General features: G+C 35.5%; 1 protein-coding gene across 1 annotated transcript; it reads right to left on the bottom strand.

The window, feature by feature from the left end:
• Positions 1 to 275: 275 nt before the first annotated feature.
• LOC104075755 (alpha-1,6-mannosylglycoprotein 6-beta-N-acetylglucosaminyltransferase A) lies at positions 276 to 19,892 on the bottom strand (the record flags this gene model as incomplete). Its single annotated transcript, XM_009576365.1, has 7 exons — positions 276 to 409; positions 3,633 to 3,766; positions 9,829 to 9,963; positions 10,857 to 11,026; positions 12,740 to 12,901; positions 13,975 to 14,046; positions 19,803 to 19,892. Coding segments are annotated over 7 exons (897 nt in total), but the record flags the coding sequence as incomplete, so codon positions are not given.
• Between the last annotated feature and the right edge of the window lie 300 nt (positions 19,893 to 20,192).

Genomic DNA, 20,192 nt, shown 5'->3' with positions numbered 1-20,192 from the left:
CTACATTTTCCAAAATTATTGTGATATCAGGAGTATAAAAATTTTTTATTCTATCAGAAAGGTGTACGTAAATAGCAAAGGATCCACATCAATCTAGACAGAAGTTTCCTCATCAGAAAGACTTCAAAATGTTCAGTTTAATTATTTAAATATGTTTATTTTCAGAAAAATAACTTAACAGATTTGGAGAGAAGGGATACTTTTAAATTTAGAGTTATGCTTTATTGTATTGATCAAAATAAATTTGTTCAAGTATATGAGTATAGAAAACTCACCTTCCAGAAATGATCTACTTTGCCATAAACGAGAGATTGATTCTGCCTTTTGATGTCATTAATGTGTTTAATGTCACTGGAATTCAGATGCTGCTCTACCACAAATCCAAGGAAGCTGTTATCTGGAGTGTGAGCTGTAAGAAAAGGAGCATATTCAAAACCTTTTAAAGTATCAGTTAATGTTACAAAAGCGTGAATGTTGTCAGAAAAGTAGGTATAAGGAACATAATATTCAACAGATCACTTCCTTCACATTCATACTGAAAGATACATTTGCTTGCTTTATTATTGAGAATAGTTCTTATTAATTTTAAGTCCTGCTGCATATGTCTACTAAAGTAAGCAGTTATTTTCTGGCTCGTTTCTGACAATAAGAATTCTGTAGCTGGACTGAGGCCAATGATAATGATTTTTTGTGTGCTGAGCTTTATTTTATTATTAGACATGAGAGAACCAGAAGAAATCCAGCTTGACAATCTCAGAGACGCAGTATGAACAATTTGAAAAAACCCTGGATTTATGCTCGTTAACAAAGCTGTATGTTGCTCAATGTCATAAATAAATTTTAGTAAATTTCTTGGGTTCCCCTCCTATATATGTAAGAGCTAAGACCAACCATCCAACTCACTGCATATTATGTATCCATACTAATTACTAACCTACAAAGTCACACAATGCATATCAGAATACAAATTTCACTGCCTAATTCACTCAGATATATCTATCATAAAATATCGAAAGGTGACAACTGAAGTTGGCAAAATTATTGTTAATCCAATGCCCAGACAAAAAAAGTGCATGCAAAGGATATGCAATTTACTCTTAGTTTTCTATATTATTTTTAGCCTCTGTTGGTCTTTTTCCAGCAGTGGCATCCAGCAATACTAGCCACTGTTGTCCTCCTATAAAGACACAGACCTATAGCCTCATTAAAACTAAGGGTTTTTGTTGTTTTGTTTTGTTTTTTTTTCTTTTTGTAGACAGGGTGTTTAATTCCAGGGATGGACTCCGACATTCAAGGCTTCAGGTAAAAATCCATCCCTACTATATAAAAATTACTGCAACATGTGGGATTTTTGTGCCTCTCCAGAAGTATCATAGCCTCACAAGTTTACATAGAAATAGGCTGCGATAAACGCTAGGATCTCCTCTATAAGCCTCCCTTCTAAATTCTGGCACACAAACTGACAACTTCTTACTAACCACACTTTGCAAAGTTAAAAAAACTCAAAACAAACAAAAAAAATACCCAAAGGCAACGCCCCAGGCACTTATGACATATGCAATGCTAAACCTATGGTCAGAGTTCTAAAAAAAAAAAAAAAAAAAAATTCTATTGCAATTTGGTTTTGCTTTTTGATTCCTGAAAATCAGCTAACTGGATAATGCAGTAGAACAGAGAAACCATACACAGTGTACGTTTCCCTCTGCTATTACATTTAGTCTTTCAGATGACAATTACTCTTTTTCACAAAAAAATGTCTCGGCAACAGCTAGGCACTCACTGAGACCCAAGGACTTTTTAGAATTTAGCATAGCAAATGGCACACTGCAAATAAGCCTGAAAAGGGGCATTTTTCCATCCTTTCATATTTTTGGATGAGAGATTGCATTCAAAGAAGAGGCAAGGCAGTACACACTCAAAAGAAAAATAAACCTTTGTTAAAGTTAGCACTTAGAACTGGTGGAATTCAGTGCCTCAAACATCACTGACAGGAAGCACTCAGATGGATTTTTAAGCAAGATCATGCAGTTTTAAAAGTAACAGTGCTGTTATTTTGCATAAAAGAATTTAAATAAAAAACATAAAAAGGGGAAAAAACCCTCATGCTTCTGGAAAGCTCAGAGAACAGTTAAGCATTTGGTAATATGCCACAGGTTTGAATATGGCTTGCTTGTTGCTCAGTAATAATTTTCTGCCCTTATAATCAGAGTTCTCAAAACATAATAGAGTCTGGGGATCTTGGGAAGCTGTCCAGGTTCCAATCTGTCATAAAATCTTTACTGATGCATAACATGCACTTTTAATCACAACCCCATAAAGATGGTGCTGTCTCTGCAGCAGAGAACTAAAAACAAAAATAAACTTTAAATACCGCATAACACTGACTCTTCTGCACCTAGTACAAAAAGAAGCAAAATCCTTGAATAATCTATAGCACTGGAAACACTCATGCTTCAAAATGAGTTTGCTTGCCATCTCTTTACCACTTTTCCTGCAAAGGAAACCCATCAGTCACGTCCAGTAATAAAAATTGGAAATGTTTATTTATTGAAATTCCAAGATACTCATACTCTTCTGAAAATTCATTAAGAAGTGATTTGCTCTGAACAAGAGACTGTAACAGTAGTATATACTGCCACAACAGAGATCTTCTATAGAGATTTACTTTCTTCTGCATTTCATAGAGTGGGATTGAGGAGTGCACACACACAGTTGTACCACAAGTATTCACGCAACTATTTTCCTCAAGTGCATCATCACCCTTGGTGCTATCTTGAACAGGACTGCACACACAAATTTCCCAACAGCTGGACTACTTAAATACAGCATGATTGAGCTTTCGGCTCCTTTTCCATTTCAGACATAAACCAATAAAAATTAGCAAATCATGTGGATATGGAACAAGCTCTGCTTACTAATGTCCAGACACAAACTCTGCAACCACTTCCAAGTCACTTTTCCCCACCATGTGTTTTGTTACTTGCTTCGAAACAACTGTGAATGCAGTCTTTTATCTTTTGAACAACCTTCACTTATATTTCTCTGGAAAAACCTGCACAGCAAATGTTGACAGACAAAATATGCCTCTCAAGAATTTTACAGGGCAACTGAAATCAAAAGCATGTCAACCAGACAGCAGCATGTATAATTCTGCTATGAAAAGCAGAAAAGTTTGAAAGACTTGACTATGAAATCTGATGAGAGAGAACAGTGCATGCCCTGGCCTTAGTCTCAGACAGGGACCACCACCAAACTTTGGAGGTCAGGCTGGTCACTAGCAAGTGTTTCTTTACAGACTCAGGCTGAGAAGTTGCTGCAAACAACAGCATGCACTTTCCTCTTTCCTAAGCCTCACTTACCCTCAAGCTAGCTGGCAGTGGTGAATCTTTCTGCACCTTTCAGAGGTAACAAACTTGAATTGCTACTACAACATGCAAAAGAGAAAGATCCTTTGATTCTAGAACCTAGTGCCATAAAGTCAAAGACTAGGGCTGGAGCAGGTCACTGTAATAATTTAATCTGACCCAATTTATACAGAATTTATATTCTTCTTCTGTTCTGTTTCTTTTTTAGCGTTGTTTTTTTGTGTGTTTGTTTGTTTTTAAGATATTTATAAACACAGTGATACTTACGGAACATTGTATAAAACTGCTGTGGATTAAGGTTCCACTTTCCCCATGGTGTCTTGTGGCCTTTAGACTGGGCATAATGGGCATGGTTAAACTCTGGTTCAGTTCCAAAGGAATCCAGAACTCTTAGCATACACCTAAAAGAAAGAAAAAAAATTTACTGTAGGTACACATGCATATGTGTATATATAAGCATCTGTGTATATACACAGTTATGATAATTAAGATGTGTTTTGTTTTTGTTTGCAACTGTGGATGATTTATAAACTAAAGGTACATTTTAATTTCAAACATTTCTGTTCATATTACATTCACGAAGACATTACAATCAGCAAATTCAAAGATATATCAGACATTCAAATAGCAACCCTGGAGCTTATTTTGGGTTTCTTTGTTCTTACAGAATGGAGTTATGCTTTAACATCCAAGCAGAACTCATGGGAATGCTACTGTGGTCACCTACATTCTTGGGGCTCTGAAGTAGAATTTAGGCAGAAGAACAGAGGATTCTTCATCTATTTTCTAATGTTCTCACCCATTACTACAAAATCAATGCAACAACCAAGGGCCACATGGCAAGAAGATCAGAGCAGAATAGTACTTTGTCTTTAGACAATTGTATTTAGTCTCCAGGTTCTAACTTCTGGGTCAATTAGACCTCCTGGAGAAGCACTGAAGACAGTTTAATTTGCTGAACGCTTGCAGTCAGACAGACCATTTATTTGTTTATGAAACATTTTGTCACAGACTTTTGAAGAAACAATATAAAAGTCAAATGTCTGCAACAACCAGTCTACAACTAAAAGAAACCTTGGCATCGGATTACAAAGGGTCTGGGATGAGAGAATCACATTCAGTCCTTTATTTAAACTATTAATTCCTTGAAAAAAAAATTACTTCATTTATGAGTGGCTACTTTCAAAAAAGGATCCATAGTACATGAAAGGCAGAAAAAAGTCTCAGTATGAAGAAGTGGGCATACATTCTAGCATACAGATTCTAGAAGTTATGTTTCCAAAATGCAGCCTGACAAACCTTTGATATGGCTTGGACAGAAAATTTATGGCTGTCATACTGACCATTGGCTGCACTGCAAATGAATTGGATTATATGGCTCCAAAGCTGCTGACCCTATCATTCCTCAGCCCTCCACAAACAAAATTTTCGTAAAAGACTTATATAGGATGTGTTCCTACACCATGTGCCACTATGTTGTAAAGACATGAACTCTTATCACTGCACATTGTACCACTGGGCTTGTACGTGCTAAGGAAGAGACACAACCTCACGGGCAAAGAAGGGAGGTAGCTGCAAAAGTTACTATTAAAAATGGCTATATTTCCCAGCTTTCAACATTTCCTGTGCTCCACGCCATACTGTTCAGTAAAACACCAGGATTTTGGCTTTAAAATGTGAAATAATTAAGCCCCCAAAAGGTGAAAAAAAACTTAGCTCCAACCAGTTTTCAGCTTTAAAAGATGAAATAATTTAGTCCCAAAAATACATTTACATATTTCTTATATGTTGCTCCTTTCCCTAAAGTATTCATTAAATTGGGAAACAGAATAAAAGCCAGCAACTTTTAAACTCTCATATGAAATGCCACCTTTGTATTTGAAAGTACAAATAGGGCAAATTTGCCTTTTTTTTTTAATCTTCACAGAGATCTTTCAAGCAAAAAGAAAGTCAAAATATACAACACATTATGATTCACCAAACAACAAAACTGACAGATCAGTTTCTGTGCAATGTTTTATGTCAACTGTTCTCAATGAAAATATTTTACAATAGTAGCAATTATCTCTGCATCAAACAAAATACTCCAGCAGGACCAAAACAATTTCTGCACTGATGAATCATTCAGTAATAAAAGCCCTGTTACTTCTTGGCAGGCCTTAAAACAAAATTCTTATCAAACATACAGCTTTTGGCCAGGTACTTGAGTACATGGGAATGGGTGAAAGCTACTGAAAAACTGCAACATCACTGGAGTTTGTCAAATTATATATATAAAGAGCACTACATCGCACGCGATCATCTCAAAGTGCTTTGTTTCTTCTCTTTTTCCTGTATTCAGATGTAAGGTATGTAGCACTAATTGTTCTTAGGGATATGTGTAACTATGTCCAATACACACAGGGTCTCTGAAGCAGGACATGAAACGTGATGCTATGGAAATTAAGCTAAACCAGGAAGCAGGGAAAACAAAATATATTTATATGATTCAGGCATAAAGAAAGTTAGAACGACAAGAGAAAAAGATCACAGCTGAAAGTACACTTAGTGGCTTAAATGTCTTTCAGTTGAACTATTTTTAAGCAAAATTTTGATTTTACATATAATGTTTTAGCATTTCTAAAGCAAAAGAACTTATTTTGAAAATGTCAAAACAGTTGTTTTTTTTTTTTTAAAGCAGGAATATATTTTAAATAAAAATGTTAATTTAGTGTGATTTTAACTTTAGTTTTTCAGTCAGTTGCCCCCTCCTTCCTAAAGCGTCACCTAGCTTTAGCAGGAAGTTGCAGAGAATTACAGCATGCCTTGGAATTGGTGTCAGACTGATTTGTCTATTCAATAACTAATGAAAAAGAGGATTGGTGGGTAGCAAACTGCTTATAGAAACATCCATATTAAAGTCTTCTTCTAAGATATTAGACGTGACAATTTGGGGGCTTATAAAAAAAATTCGGACAAAAGTAACCCAGGATTATGACCATTTTTAAAGTGACTGTTTTTCCTTAAATATTGGGCACAAGCACAATCTTAAGTGGGCTGTCCTAGTGGAAGTATTTATACACATTTATTCATATCCTTCTTCCACCTGAGATTATAATTTTACTATACTTACATATACTTCATCTTTGTCTACAGAGCAATGCTGTCCAGCAGCACCCATCACCGTCAGCAACTAGTGCCTATGCCAGCATAAACTGTTAAATGAAGGATACAGATATGCCAGTGGCTGCAGACATCTTCCTGGGAGCAAGCTGGTCAAAACCCAACCAATTCTGGTTTGGAAGCTTTGTAGGTGCATTGATTTCAGGCGCAGCAACGTGCCAGCACAGATACACAGACTCCAGCCTGTTTTGGCTTATGTCCAGCCAGCTCAGATCATGAGCAGCTCATGTCTGCCTATAGAAATCCTTGCCGACGCACACATTAACTTTCAGGCCACTCAGAACTTGCATTTAAAATGTAAAAACTTAAGTCAGAAAATTACCCTCCTAAAGCAGATGTATTCTAGAGAACATGTAAGTAGCAGGAATATTGCTCATTTTCCAGGATAGCTATCGTGTTAATTTATTTCAAGAATAAAGCCAGTTGGATTTTTGGCATATTGGAATGAGTCATTGCTAGAGAGACTGTAGAAAAATGAAAAAGTACCAGATTCTTATGTGCTGTATGGAGGATGTGGCTGCTAAGAAAGGCAATGAGCTGCACTCCTCAAACTATATTAAGCCACTAATTCTTATGTTGCTTCACTGCACATAAACTGCATTCAAATATCCAGTCTTCGGAACTGAAAAATATAGCATGTCCAAGCATTCTTCTGCTTGGAAAAAAGGTGCACCCAAAACCGAGATCTGTTTTGCTATATTCATGCTATTTACAGCACCAATTATACCACGGATAAAGCATGTACTATCAAGAGTCATTGGTGCTACAGATCTCAGACGTACAAAACAGTATTTCAGTTGTTCAGAAATACTCACCTCTCAGAGCAGCAGGGTCATTCTTTTCAGCTAGCGGTTCTAGAAACCTGATTTGCAATTACCAAAAAGGTCCTCAGGACTCAAGTTCACTCACAAAGATTATAAATGGCACTCTTATCAAGAGACTGTTCTGAAGGCATATGTGTATTCTACCACTCTATTCAAATCTGAAGTGAATAAACAAGTTTTTATTTGTATTTGAGTCTGGTCTGCATAAACCAGACTGAGCTGACCAGCATGTCTGCTGAAAAACTGTATGACATAAAGCAAAACACTTCTTTCAAGACAAAGAATTATTCCTACTGACATTAACTACAACTGAGTGAGAAAGCGAAGTTTGTAAAGAACAAGGGCAATAAGGCAGCTTTATTTGTGATAATGTTTACTGGAATGAATTAAACAAAGACATATAATTAGGCTCTTACATTGGACTTACTAGTTTTAACTTCAAAATATTTTGACAACAAAATTTATGAGGTAACTCATGATGCTGAGAGAAGAAAAAATGATTGCAAGAGGCTCCTCAAACAGGAGATAGCTTGCCTGAAGCTATGAATTATCTCTTCTGCTCTAATCAATTCTGGTAGTCTCTGCTAGACTCTGGACCCCGTTTAGTACGCTGAATTTGAGGAACAGTATCAAGTAATTAGAGAGATTCCCAACAAATGCAACAAGTTTGATGAAAGGTCAACAAGACCTGAATTATAAGTAATGATCCAAACCCCTAAATTTATTTTGAAGAAAAGCAAATTGAAGGAAAAGCAGTATATAAGATGTTCTAGAGGCTGGCAGAGAGGGGAAGGAAGTACTTTATTCCCCAGAACCGTATTAGAATAAGCAGTAACAGGCAGTTTGCAAGAAATCAGGCCAAGAAAAACACTTTAAAGAAAAGTTTAACAATATAAAACAATGACTGGGGCATCTTTTGGAGTCTTCAGTAAAAGATTAGGCAAAAATCTCTCAAGGAGGACAAATATATCCAATCTACTTTTCAGCAAGGGTATAGACTAGATGAGGTCTGCTTCCATCCCATTAAATCCAATGGTGTAGAAGAGAGGCATTAAGTCATTTTTTTCTTCTTCAAAACCCTAACAAAACCTCATATACTACCCCTAAGCTATTTATTTAGAGTTAAATTTCATTCTATTCTCCTAAACCAGAAAAAGTCAGTCATTACCACAAATTAGGAATCAATGAAAAACAGATTGACAATTTAAGATTTAATGATTCATGAAATAAGCAAGAAAAATTGAAGAGCTAATCTAATAATCTCAATGTCATGGTGTATTTCCATATCTTCGTTACAGAATATACCAAATAGGAAATTGAAAGCAAAAGGGAAGAAATATTTTAAATTTTTAAGTATGGTTTTATATCCTGACCACAAGACTGTATGTGATCGCCTAGTGACAATTACATCTGGCAGACAGACAACCAACCGTAGCTCAGTGGAAAATGGGATTATCTTTATTAGCAGGCTCTTAAAACCCAGAGTATCTGTTTACTCCTCTGCTTCAAAAAAAAGAGATTAAGAGTAATCTAATCTGCAACGTTGATCACAGTATTCTCATTTAAAATTATGCTGAAAAGATCCAATGCTCTAGAAAATCCAGAGGCAGAGAGAAAACAATTTTTCTTCCTGCAGCGAACACCTTTCAATACCTTCCTCCAAGTAAGGTTTACTGGACTTTACCGATCATGAAACACAGCTAATTCGATTAGGCATAGAAAAATCAAAGTCAGTAAATTAGATTTGGTTTTATTTCATGCTGATATGTATTCGTACAACACATGGGATGCTTGCTGATTTAAAGTTATTGACAAAAAGAAATGTGGTTCTAAAACTGCAGACACTAATAAGGCTGTACAAAGTAATTTCCTGTGATCGCCATCTTCTATTTCTAATGGAAAGATGTTTATAGATTACAGAAGCAACAACAACTACAGTTACCAGCAGGTTTATTCTTTAGACCTACCCCTGAAGACAACTTTCCGCCCAGCATCTTAAAAGAACAGAACAGAAAAAATTGTATTGCTGTTGTTGGGCGATACAATTAGAATAGATAAGTCTCCACAATCATCAATCCAGTATGGCTACAAACACTGGCAAGCAAAACACGCCTTTGGTATTCCAACTAAACAACAAAATCCAATAATCTCTCAGCTCATCTACTAGTTTACAGAACAAAAGTGGGGGGATGTAAAGAAAGGCAAAGATGATGATGACTCAACAAGATAATATAATTCATTAAGATTAAAAATGCTTGAATCCAAGAATCCCAAATTTGCTGGAGGGGGATAAAGATGGTATGCAACAGATAATAGCCCCTTTATTCCTAAGAGTGAAAGACAACAGAGAACCACATTTTCACTTTCAAATAAATTCAAATTCATGTGGATGTTCTCACCTCAATATTTTTACATGTGTTATTCAACAAAAGCTCTTTAACAAAGCAGTTAAGAGGTCAAATAAGTGTTATACTTACTGGTAATGTACCCATGATGGACCAAGGGTTTTCTTAAATTGAGTGAGTCCCACAATATCAATGTAAATGAGTTCTACAACTTTATCCCCCTGGGTAGGGCAGCCAGATCTGTTACCTACAACCTTCTTCATAATCCTAAACAAAGAAAGAAGGAATATGGAAAAGTATTACTTTCCAAATACCTTGAATAGATGTTGTAATATTATTTATACCAATAATTCCCCTTTCAAAAAAAGCCTTTTCCAAATCAGGAACCATGTAAGAACATTCAAATGCTAAAGATGTTCAGCATTTGTTAAAGAACTGTTTATACATTAGTGAAGCACTAATTTTCACTAAAAACCTCATCTAATTTAAACAAGAGAGTAATACGGTTGGAATGTTTAAAAATAGAGAGCTTTGAAATTATTTGAAATAATTTCTGACTTCTATTGACAGTTTTATAGTGTAAGAGCTCTCTACGAAATGATGCTGTCATGTTTGTTATAAAAAATGAAAGCTACAGAAAAAGTGTATGTGCTCAAGCTTAAAATAGGCGTTTTATGCTTAATGCTGAACTAGTACACAAAGCAAGACAAAGATGAGTGAGGTGGCAATTTGACCTAACATAAATAATTAACTACATCAAAAGTAATGTGTTTAAAGGATTTAAACCTTTATTTTAAAATTAGATCCTGAGTGAAGAATAGCAGAAACTGAAGAATAGGACACAGAATTAGGCTAGTCTGTAACATTTCCTATTGCAGCTGGTTAAAGCACCCGGAATGTTAAAGAATAAGCTGCTTAGTTTGAATTTTACAACATTCATTTGTGAAGTCTCAGGAGCCTGAAATTACAATGAAAACACATTATCCTTTTCATAGCACATATACTTAGCTCATGAAAATTATTTTATTGTCTGTTTAGTGAATTATCACTTCCATTTTATGCTTCAAGAAATTGTATACTGTTAATAGAAGCTTCAGGAGTTTACAATTCTCTTTGGTTTTTTGTAATTCCAGTTTCAAAAGTGAAAGTAATCTCCTTACTCCTTGAGCTCTGCCAGTGAAGCTGAAATCCTGATGTCATGGCCCAGTAAGTAGAGAGATGTAATTAAATCACTCCACTGGACTAATTCACCAAGTGGGCCACCACTAAACGCATTTTCTGCAATCTTGAATCCAGATTCTTTTGTCAAAAGCCCGAGATGAACAAGAATCTGGAAAGGAAAGCCATATGTTAGAGTTACCGACATTAAACATGCAACTAGTATACCTCAGAGAATTTTTTCTATTAAATTCCAACCATGGCCAAAAAATCAACCAAAAAAATCCAGTACTCCCACCCCAATAATTTAATTTTGTAATGGATCTCTAGAACAGTAATTATAAGAATGTTACTGCATTGTTTTGCACTATTATCTGCCACCAAATCAGTAATTAAACAAACCCCCCAAACTGTTGTTATTCACAGAATAATCTCTAATTCTGCACAGGAAGTTGTGGCTCACATTAACTTATTTTGATTGAATAACCACTTATATTATCAAGTAGAATACACTTGCTTATGCAAGACAGTACAGTTAAGGAAGGGTATGCTGTTGTGAACAAGCCATTAAGAACTTGGAAAGACTGCGTAAGAGTAACAGGATGCTTTCCCAACCTCTCCTCTCCGTTGCTACTGAAGAAGAGTTTTCTCTAGTTCCTTGAAATCTGTGCTTGCCTTTCTAACAACACAGAGGTTGAGTTCCAAACACTTCCCTACTTACCTGGACTGTTGTTTGTGTGTGGGTACATACAGTGCCAAGCATAAAAACTCCCAAACACCCAAAAACCTTTTCCCTCACTCTTTAAAAAGAAGCAACATTCAAAAAACCATTTTGTTCTAATCTCTTGCAGCTCCCAGAACTGAACTGGACATATTAAAATGAAATCACCATATGTTTTACAGAGCAACCTCAAAGGACTTTTGAAAGCAAAGAATAAGCACTAGAGCACCCCATCAAAACTGCCTGTGCAGGACAGTATTGCTTCTGTTTATTCTTGAGTTTATATATTCTCAGATGTATTATATTCTCAGATGTATTTCTTTCATAAACCAGGCTGGAGGGCTGCTTGAAAGAGAAGGGTTGCTCCTTGACAGAGGGTGAGCCTACTCAAGGGCTGTAGTACGTGACAAACATTACAGCTGCAACATGGAGCCTACATCTTATGTGAGGACTGAGAATCTCAAGCAAGGAGCTGAGCTGCAGTCAGCCAGGCTTAAGAGAGGGTAGAAACATGACTGTGCATGGCCTGCTATCAATCAGGATTGGCTCCAGTAAGAACAAGGCAGGAAGGGAAACTGTTGTTGTGTTTACAACTTTAAGCTTTATCTTAACTAGTTGAGGTAATTAAAAAAAAGAAATTAAATCAATAAAATAGAACGTTTCACTTCAAGAATCTCATGGTTTTTAAATTGAACTCATTACAGGAGGTCTAAACTGACCCAATCCAAAGTTGTGATCAACTTTAAGTCCACTCAAATCCAAAACAGAAATACGCCATTTAAAGTCTCAATTTTGGACAAAGATGATGTGCAACTGTTGTTTTCTACGACCACGTAAAACACTCCAGCGTCATCAGCTTGCAGTAAATTCACAGTTTCTCCCTTTAGAAACTTCTACATAGTCTCTATTTTATCCAAACTTAAAGAGGTTAGAAAACTCACTCAAAGATTGACTCATGGAAAGTATGTAAAACTATTTGTAAAGCAAATACCCATTATAACAGTAATTTCAAACAGCGAAATACTTCTTGAAAAAAGGCACAAGTATAAACATGAGCATTTCAGACATACTTGGTATTTCCACTCTGAAGTTACTTCCGGAACAAGAAGCTTAAAAAAGCCTATATAACTGCAAGTGGCAGGAATGAAAAATGTTTTCATTTACCTTTTTTCGTTTTCTCTTCTCCAAATTTTGTTTTTCTGCAAGTGATTTAATTGCTTCAATCCAGGTATCAGCCATTCGTCTGATGCGTAACATCATCCACCTGAATTCCTCATGTCTTGACATCATTTTGTAGAGATTATCAAAGTTGATACGAATTTCAGCCTTCAATTAAAGCATTAAAAAAACCCCAAAACATTAGTTATTCTTCAAATGGTGTTACTTTCCAGAAGTAAAAAAACTTCTCAAATGTGAACTCTGTGTTTTACATTCCTCATTTAAAAAAGAAATAGGAAAAAAAAATACACTCCTAACACTAAAGTCAAGTTGAAATTTTAGTTCAAATATTTAAGATATTTTTAAACAGACATTTCTAAGCCACATAAATTACTGTTATTTTTATTAGTAGTATTTGGTAGCCCCAGAATATGTTTGCAATGTTTCACAATGTCTTTATTTCTGCAATATAAGACTTGGTTTTGTTTATGTGTTTCAAAATGAGGTTAAAGTATCTCTAAAACACAATATAAAATCAGAACAGTACACTGAAGATTCATGTATATCATGAATCTTCCAAATACAAGGAAGTCTCCTATTATACCACGAAGGAAGAAACATTACTAGACTATAGATTTTACAGGAAATATTCATTTTAAAGCTAGACTGATCCAAGAAAAATTGGTTTTACAAAATGAGACAGCCTATATCTAAATTATGTAAGCAACGTTCATATACAGCCCAGCAATTATCTTAAATTCCAAAGTGCTACATAATTAGGCTAAAACAGTTTAGAAACAACTCTGCATGCTGTAGAGTTTTTAAAGGAAAAAAATCAGGAGTAATCAAAATGTTACTACCAAAAAAAAAAAGTATATAAGCCTCTTCCGTTAAGGCATTTTTATATATAAGGCCCAGATTTATGGGACAATAAAAATGGACAGTTTCACATATGGTCACTTAACACTGGTGAACAGTCTATGGATTTATAATTTTCCTCAGTATCTGTGTACAACATTTCATAAATTTAAACACAAAAATGTTTTTAATGGAAATCTACCACCAAGACTGCAGCGCAATACAATGACTGGAGAAAATACATGATGAGCTACCAAGGATGTTTTCCCTTCAGTTTTGAGGAGTGAGGAATAAAAATGGTAAATTCTAGTCTTATTAGCATTTATGTGGCACAGGATTCCAGGATTACTGAATTATTTCTCATGTTTTAACGTTGTTCTTACCACTGTTGTTTGATCAGTTTCTTCATTAGGATTTTTTGCTCTCCAAGGTAAACGAGGACACCAATTTTCAACCTATAAAACAATCACATGAAAATAAATGATTCTATTTTACTTTCAGCTGGTCTACCAAAGTCTCTCACTGCCTTTATATTACACCTTTCTATGGCTTAAATAAGGCATCAGCTGACTAGTAAGTCACTGCAAGGTAAAACTGCTTTTTGCAAGAAAAGCTTAAGAAGACTTTTTGCAATTCAATACTATTTTAACCTTGCAAATTTGCAACCAAAAGTCACATTTAGATATTCATTCATGAAAATGAATACAGGATAAAAAAACCCTTTCAAGACAGAGGTTGGCTGTTAAATGCCCTAAATACGGTTTCTCTGAGAAGTTCTTAAATGTTTTCAAAAAGCACTAAGTTTTTTTATGCTTCTAGATCTTTAAAAAAAAAAAAAAAAGTATTTTGGAACATTTCCCATCTCCCTAGAGTATCTTTATAAAAGGGCTAAGCATGATAAAAACCAAGGATCAAAGTTCTACCTTGTAGCAATCTAGACAAAAAGTTGAAAGAAGAATAAAACCAAAGCCACCCTATTTGAAGGGTATAAGTAACATAATTATAACATAAGTAACAATATCCACAAGTACTAATAGCTGTAATTCTTAGAGAAACAATCAGTACAAATGCAATACTTCTACTATTGTCTACTAGGGAAAAAAAAAGTATAACAGCTAGTAGTTAGGGAAGAAACAACAAATGGATGCAAGCCACTGAAAGCTCCTGTGCTCTCCCCCTAGGGATCTTGCTTGTCTTGTAGAAACTTTATTATTCATATGTCTTAAGAAATTATCCCATTCACTTTGGGGAAGAAGGAATTTCACTGTTGGAGGCAAACCCATGAAAACAGAAACATAACTCTACCGTGAAGAGGGAGAAAGGCAAAAATTTATAGGCTAGCTAAGATACCCCGTCACTACCAATTAAGTTCACAACTCCCAGAGAATTAAAAGTCAGAGCTGCTCTTATGGTTTCTCCAGTCATAGACCTGTCAAAACACAATTTTAGCTTAATCATGCTGCAGTAAGCTTGAAGCATTAGAAATTAAAAGCTTAAGATCATACCAAATGATTGCCTAGAAGACCAATCACATGAAAATAAATTATAGACATCATAACCTCATTAAAGAGAAGAAATGTATCAAGCTTAGGTTTCTTCATACAAATTATACAGAAGCATTAATTTGAATGCTATGACTTAATCTACTCAACATATTTAATACAACATTTGAAAGCAGTGACTTGATCAACCTCGTTTGAAAACATCTGATTCTTCAGTGGTCTCCAACTCTGGAAACGTACTAGAAATTGTAGCAATTAACAATCCTAACTTTCACTTACGTAAGTTGTGGAATCACTGGTAGAAAAGGAGTTGCAAGCTCCTTATTACAAATCATGCACAGTCCCAATCTCTTTTTTTTTTTTTTAAATAGTACAAATACTTTTGAATTATTTCTAGCATTAAAACTGATCTATATTAAGATATGACATTTCAAGGACTACTGTACGTGCCCCTTTTCTGGCTTCATGTATTTCACACCACACCATCAGGCATCCTAAAGATTTTTCAGAGCTGCCAAGGACAGTTAGCAGCATGCCTCACTGACTGAAACACAAATACAGTTCTTTTGTGCTTTTAGAAATGTTCCCTCTACTCTAAATTAAATTACAGCAATTCTAATCACAAATAAACACTTAAGGATTAGATTCAAAGTAATATCAGTGTATGCAGTTAGTCTAGCATTCGTTTTTCCTTATTGATATTCAGTCAATTCCTCTTTTCATTGGTAAGATCAACTTAACTCACTGGAGGATTTTTAAACGCATATTCTTCAAAGTATGCCAGTTGTTTTGTTATTTTCAGGACTGATAAATGCACTCGGAAGAATGCATAGGCATTCTCTTACAGAAAAAGGAAATGATTCTGCTCATTTTTATGAGCCAATGGCTCACAAAGAGTTGTTAGATAGGGGGATGATAATTAACAAGAGCACCAAGAAAGCAAAGATGAAGCTAACGAATCTGACATACCATGGGAAGGGGAAAGAAGAAAAAACCTTATTAATTTGATGTATTGACTCAAGGGAAAGTGGGGATGGAGAGGCAAAATACTGACTGACAAACCAGCCAAACTAGGATTACTTTCATAGTGAATTTCAGGTATTCTTGGGCAAAAAGGATCAGGGGTATACATGCCCCTAAGATGGAAACATTATGATAGCAAAACCAGCCAAAATGCTAATACAAATTCTGTTGTTCAGAACATGAGTTAATTTTGCAGATAATTAAAGAATTAACTGGAATTAGTAAGACATGGTTCCAAGAGAAACTGAGAGGAAAATCAAAATATGGTTAGAGTGATGGCAGCGGGCAGAACACTCAAACACTGAACACTGAAGCTCATGCGCCAGAAGTCACTTCTAGATCATAGTAAATATTATCAGGTAGATACAAAGCGAAGAAAGCAGAAGTGAAAAACTACAGCAGGAAAGTCTACACAAGTCGTAACATCTATATTTAGAGGTGCCTAGTACTCAAGAAATATCACACTTCCAACAAAACCAAGATTTTCAGAGAGAACAGAGAGATTTCTCTCCATCTCTGGTTCTTGCTTCCCTGTTCAGTGAGAGCTACAGATGATCAACAGTCTATATACACTTTGGTAAAAGGAAGAGGGATTTCAGCCTACACAACTACACAAGGTATATCTAAGACTTCAGAGACAGCCTTTGTAGAACTACTGGAAAAGGAAATTACAGCACTGACAGGCTTCTACTACAGAATTAAAAAGCCTGCTGATTTGATCATACTTATACAAGATGTCTATCAGGCTGCTACGTTTTACTGCTGCTTTCCTCAAAAACCCAGCAATTGCATTTTTATATGTATTTCAAGCAAAAAGCTTCCAGTTAACTGTGGTTTTGCAGTTACGTAAAATAAAGGCCTACAGCAGTACAAAGCCTCAGTAAAGACTGCTTAAAAATCCTGTAAAGAAATAGTACTTAGTACTTAATATTTTGTGTCAGAATTAAAAGCAACAGTTTGCACTAACCCAGATGAGTAGCAAAATGAACTTTGTGTTCCTCTCAATTTAGCCCCATGTAATGATACACTGTAGAGCAGAATACATACTTCTGTTGTATCATTTCTGAAAGATGTGTAAAAATAATCTAAATAAGCATACTGTTGGCCTTTTTCAAGACAACCTCTTTCTGCTCTTTCATTAGTTGGCCTTCCTCTCTTGCCCAGTGTACCAGTATTCAATTCAAACTGAGCACTTAAGCATTTCCTGTCCAGAACACGCAATTTCTCACCTTTAAGCCTAGGAACTACTTCTAATTGCAGCTCTTGGCAGGACCTACAGTTTCATGAGAACTTCAGATGACCTAGAAAGTGGGTGGGTGGGTTTTTCTCTTTGTCTTTTAAAGAACCAAGCATTGCCACTTTGGCTAATCGCTTCAGGGTTTCTCATACAGAGCACCACAAGGATGTCTATAAATAAAACTGCGGGCAAGTTACTTTGTGTCTCTGTGGTTCTGACCCATATCACACACCAAAATATACTATTTCGGACTCCTTTGTTTACAAGTTTAAAATTGCATTACAAAGAGTGCTAGATGAGTGTAACATAATACCCTAACTGAACTGCTTCAGAAGAAAAAAGAATACGAAAGAGCACAGGCACTTGTCACACTAGATTGTAGAGGCGATTTTAAGAGCAAAAGTAGACATATGCACAATTTGATGCATATTCTGTCATTTCAAACGGAGGTTGTGCATAATTTGATGCATATATTGCCTTTTCAAGCAGAGGATGTGTACACAACCATCTTATCACTATACTGTGACCTTAAAATAAAAAAGAAAAATCTTAACAGGAATATCCTTCCAGTACCCTAATGCATTTTCATATTTTAAATCAGCGGTTTTGACTTGAGAGCTCTGTAGACACATTTATCATTCAGCTGTGCAACCATACTATAAACTGTCAACTCTTCATCACTGTCCACTTTGACAAATTACTCTCGCAACAGCATTTCCACGTTATCCTTAGCAGCCAACACACCTCATAAATCCACATCATTGTAGTGTTATTAGAATTTCATTTCATGCTTGCATTTGCAAACATTTAAGCTTTCAACCTCTGCTGCTGGGCATTAATCATGGAGTTAATCATAGGATTAAGAAAGCCAAATTTAAACTCAAGGTTAATAACATGCTCACCCAATATTAGTTTTACATTCTGTCATGGGAGAACATTTTAAAAAAAAGTACAAGACCTTTGTCTGAAGTTCCCAAATATACACACAAACTAATTGTACTGTTGTTCCATTATGAAATGAGAAGTTGCCCAAATTCAATATTGCTGCTTAAAGAAAAATTTCAAACCCCTCGACCCTTGAAAAAACAAGCATTTGGCCTCTGTAAATCTGCGTGCATTTTGCCATGAGGATGAGCTGAAAGATCAATTATGAAAAAAACTAACAGCATCAACTGAGTTTCCAAAACTGATGATCAGAGAAGATTGTCACAGAATATAGTGATTTAACAGAAATACAAAATAGTAAATGTCATTTAAGAATATCAGATTCTCACATTCAGTTGACACGTATCCTCATTTTTAAGATACATCTGCATTGAAAACATGAAGCACCAGCTGGTTGACAGATTACTACCATGCAAAACTAACACTGCTAATGCTAAAACTTAACCTTTTAGTAGAAACTTAGATCAACTTCAGATGATTATGAAACCATATCTCTAGCTTCTATGATAAATAACAGGGTAAATAATATAGTCATCCTGTATCTTTTCTTTCCCCAGCTTTATAGCCCATAAATAAATCAACACTTGGTAATAGCAATGGAATCAGTCAAATTTGTGATTCAACCCAGCCTTTTTATTTCTTCAGATATGTGTTTTGGACATGCATTTAACTATTACTGCTGCTTAAAGCAATGCCCCCAAAAAGCTCAATGACAGTCAACTGAGTAAATTAACAGAAACTGCTTTCATTACAACTGAGGTACTTATATAATACTTACTATTTTAATCTCAGATACGTAATTTAAAAACACAGCCCCTCCCTCCAAATGCTGCAGAGGCTACACAATTAATACTAGTTTGCAATTCTGCAACCACATTGGCTCTCGCAGATCTTTACAAGCAGTAAGGCACTAGATATCAATACTACTTCCAAGATCAGTTGCTGCAAGTTATGAAAATTTTACTAATAAGAAAGAAGAGGCCCAAGTGCCAATATATTTGCAACTTCACTCAAAAACGTGACTTTCAGATTTTTTTTGTTTTCTGTTAACAGACTCTGCAGTTCATGAACAGTATCCAAGCAGGAAGTGGCCATGCTTCTTAGAAGGATGTACCATCTAGTTCCACCTCCCAAATTTTACATCCCAAATGCCTCCCTATTACTACCTCAGGAGCTACGTAGAAAGCAACAGAAAAACTGTTCAGAGGCAAGGATCTATGACTGAATTCATACTTCAGTTAAACAGGATACCTAGTATGGACTCCCTGGACAGCTGCTGTTTACATCACTTCAGTTATAAACATTAGAATTCTCCAGGCTAGAAACACCTGGAGGACTTATGAATACTAGCAACACACTTCATAATAATTCTGTTTTAATAGCTTTTTCCTCTTTACAGAATTTTTTTGAAGTTATGATTTCTTTTCAGAAAAGTTTGCCAACAGTTACCAAAAATACTGAGGTACTATGATGTTCCCATTCTGCAGATTAAAAGATTACTGACCTCACTGAGGTAAATAAAAAAGGAGCATGTGGACCCATCTACACCATAACTTGCATAACAGGGATCCGATCGCCACATATCTTTCATCCACTGTAACAGAAGAAAAACAGGGTCTGTTAGGTTTAAGTACTACGTAATAACTCTATACTATTTCACACTGAACTCAGGAATAACAGGGGAAAGCTGCAAGAGACTATACCCAACCAGATAAAATCACAAATAACAAAAAAGGAACTTAATGAATATTTTGCAGCATAATGCATTTCTGCATTCAGCTACATTGGGGAAGTAACTACACAACAGACATGAGCATTGTTTACACAAACTGGTAGCCAGGCAAGCAGAGGCAAATATTAAAAGGAAAATATAATCAGGATCCAGACATACGGG

The sequence above is a fragment of the Fulmarus glacialis genome, unplaced genomic scaffold (genome assembly GCF_000690835.1).
Source record: "Fulmarus glacialis isolate BGI_N327 unplaced genomic scaffold, ASM69083v1 Scaffold39894, whole genome shotgun sequence".
Classification (NCBI taxonomy): domain Eukaryota; kingdom Metazoa; phylum Chordata; class Aves; order Procellariiformes; family Procellariidae; genus Fulmarus; species Fulmarus glacialis.
Note: the sequence above shows the minus strand (reverse complement) of the source record. Positions and strands in the feature narration are given on the sequence as shown.